At 43.3% G+C, this 1,397-nt stretch overlaps 1 protein-coding gene across 1 annotated transcript in view; it reads right to left on the bottom strand.

Moving 5' to 3' along the window:
- Positions 1–1,397, bottom strand: part of CD163 (CD163 molecule) — a 26,487-nt gene that overhangs the window by 2,080 nt on the left and 23,010 nt on the right. Inside the window, exon 16 of the mRNA XM_006757536.2 lies at positions 400–452. Coding sequence (XP_006757599.1) covers positions 430–452 — 23 coding nt within the window. The 3' untranslated portion in view covers positions 400–429. The remainder of the gene's footprint in view (positions 1–399; positions 453–1,397) is intronic.

Raw genomic sequence — 1,397 nt, 5'->3', positions numbered from 1 at the left:
ATATCTTTAAAAGATTTATTCATATTTATTTACCCAGTTTTTCCTTAGCTCCATTACATACCATTGTTATGGCTTAGAATATATAGGGCGTCCCAAAACACTATACACACTTAACAGCTGATAGTTCAATTGATGTTTCTTTTCAGATTTAATCCACTGGAATGAATAATTATGCAAAGTGTGCATACATTTTTTGGAAAACCCTTATTTGTAATTGAAAGGTGAAGTCATAGTAATAAAAATCTATTATATATTCTCTATATGGATATACATACATAAACATAGATACATGTATATAAAATATGTGTCTATACATTCTTTCTAGTACCAGAGGAGCTCTCAATTTTCCAGAGGAATGTACTTGTTTAGAATGATGATGAATAAATTTTCCTCACTCACCTCCCTGGGTTATAATTCTCATTGTCCTTTTCAGTGCATTTCAGAATGGTCCCCTAGGAAGAGATTTGGACATGGAAATTAGTTGAGCAGCATTAAAACTATCTGGCTCATTGAGATTTTCCGAATGGAAGAAAATAATTATTGGGAAATAAATCAGACCTCCCCTCAAATGTCTTAGAAGCTCTTTGAACATTTAAAAACACCATCTGTAATTAGGAAAGGAAACAAGTGTGATGTAGGGGGCACAGAAAGCCTTTTCTATGCCTTAAATATTATGTTCCTGACATAGTTGCAGCAAATATCAAATCCCTTGTACGGGAGAAGTGAGGCAGGCCCTTGTCAGATGGTAAGAACTATTGAGAAGGCATTGAACCTTCATGAAGTAAGAAGGTATTGGGATATTTTTTTCCCAAACCAGCAGAGTTATGCTTCTCAGAGGCAGAATTAGTGCAGTGGTGCTAAATAGAAGTCAGAGGACAAAGAAAGAAGTATCATGTGATGGGAAATAAGGCTACTGGCTTCTGATAGGATAAGATATAAAAAGTCCAAGCTTTTATGATTTTAGGAAAAATATGATAAATACTAGGGGCCCGGTGCATGAAATTTGTGCACTGGGTGTGTGTGTGTGTGTGTGTGGGGGGGGAGAGTGTCCCTCAGCCCAGCCTGCGTCCGCTCACATACTGGGAGCCCTCAGGCGTTGACCCCCATCACCCTCCAATCGCAGGATCGGCCCCCTGCCCCAGGCCTGATGCCTCTGACAGAGGTGTCAGGCCTGGGCAGGGGACCCTCATTTCCTCCCATCACTGGTTCTGCCCCCAGCCCAGGCCTGATGCCTCGGCCAGAGGTGTAGACCCCCATCACCCTCTGATCGCCTGATTGGCCCCTTGCCCAGGCCTGACGCCTCCGCCAGTGGTGTCAGGCTTGGACAGGGGATCTCTATCTGCCCCCGATCACTGGCTCTGACCCCTGCCCAGGCCTGACGCCTCTGTCCCAGGCAT

The sequence above is a fragment of the Myotis davidii genome, unplaced genomic scaffold (assembly GCF_000327345.1).
Source record: "Myotis davidii unplaced genomic scaffold, ASM32734v1 scaffold13, whole genome shotgun sequence".
NCBI lineage: Eukaryota > Metazoa > Chordata > Mammalia > Chiroptera > Vespertilionidae > Myotis > Myotis davidii.
The sequence above is the reverse complement of the archived record's forward strand: the minus strand, read 5'-3'. Positions and strand labels throughout refer to the sequence as shown.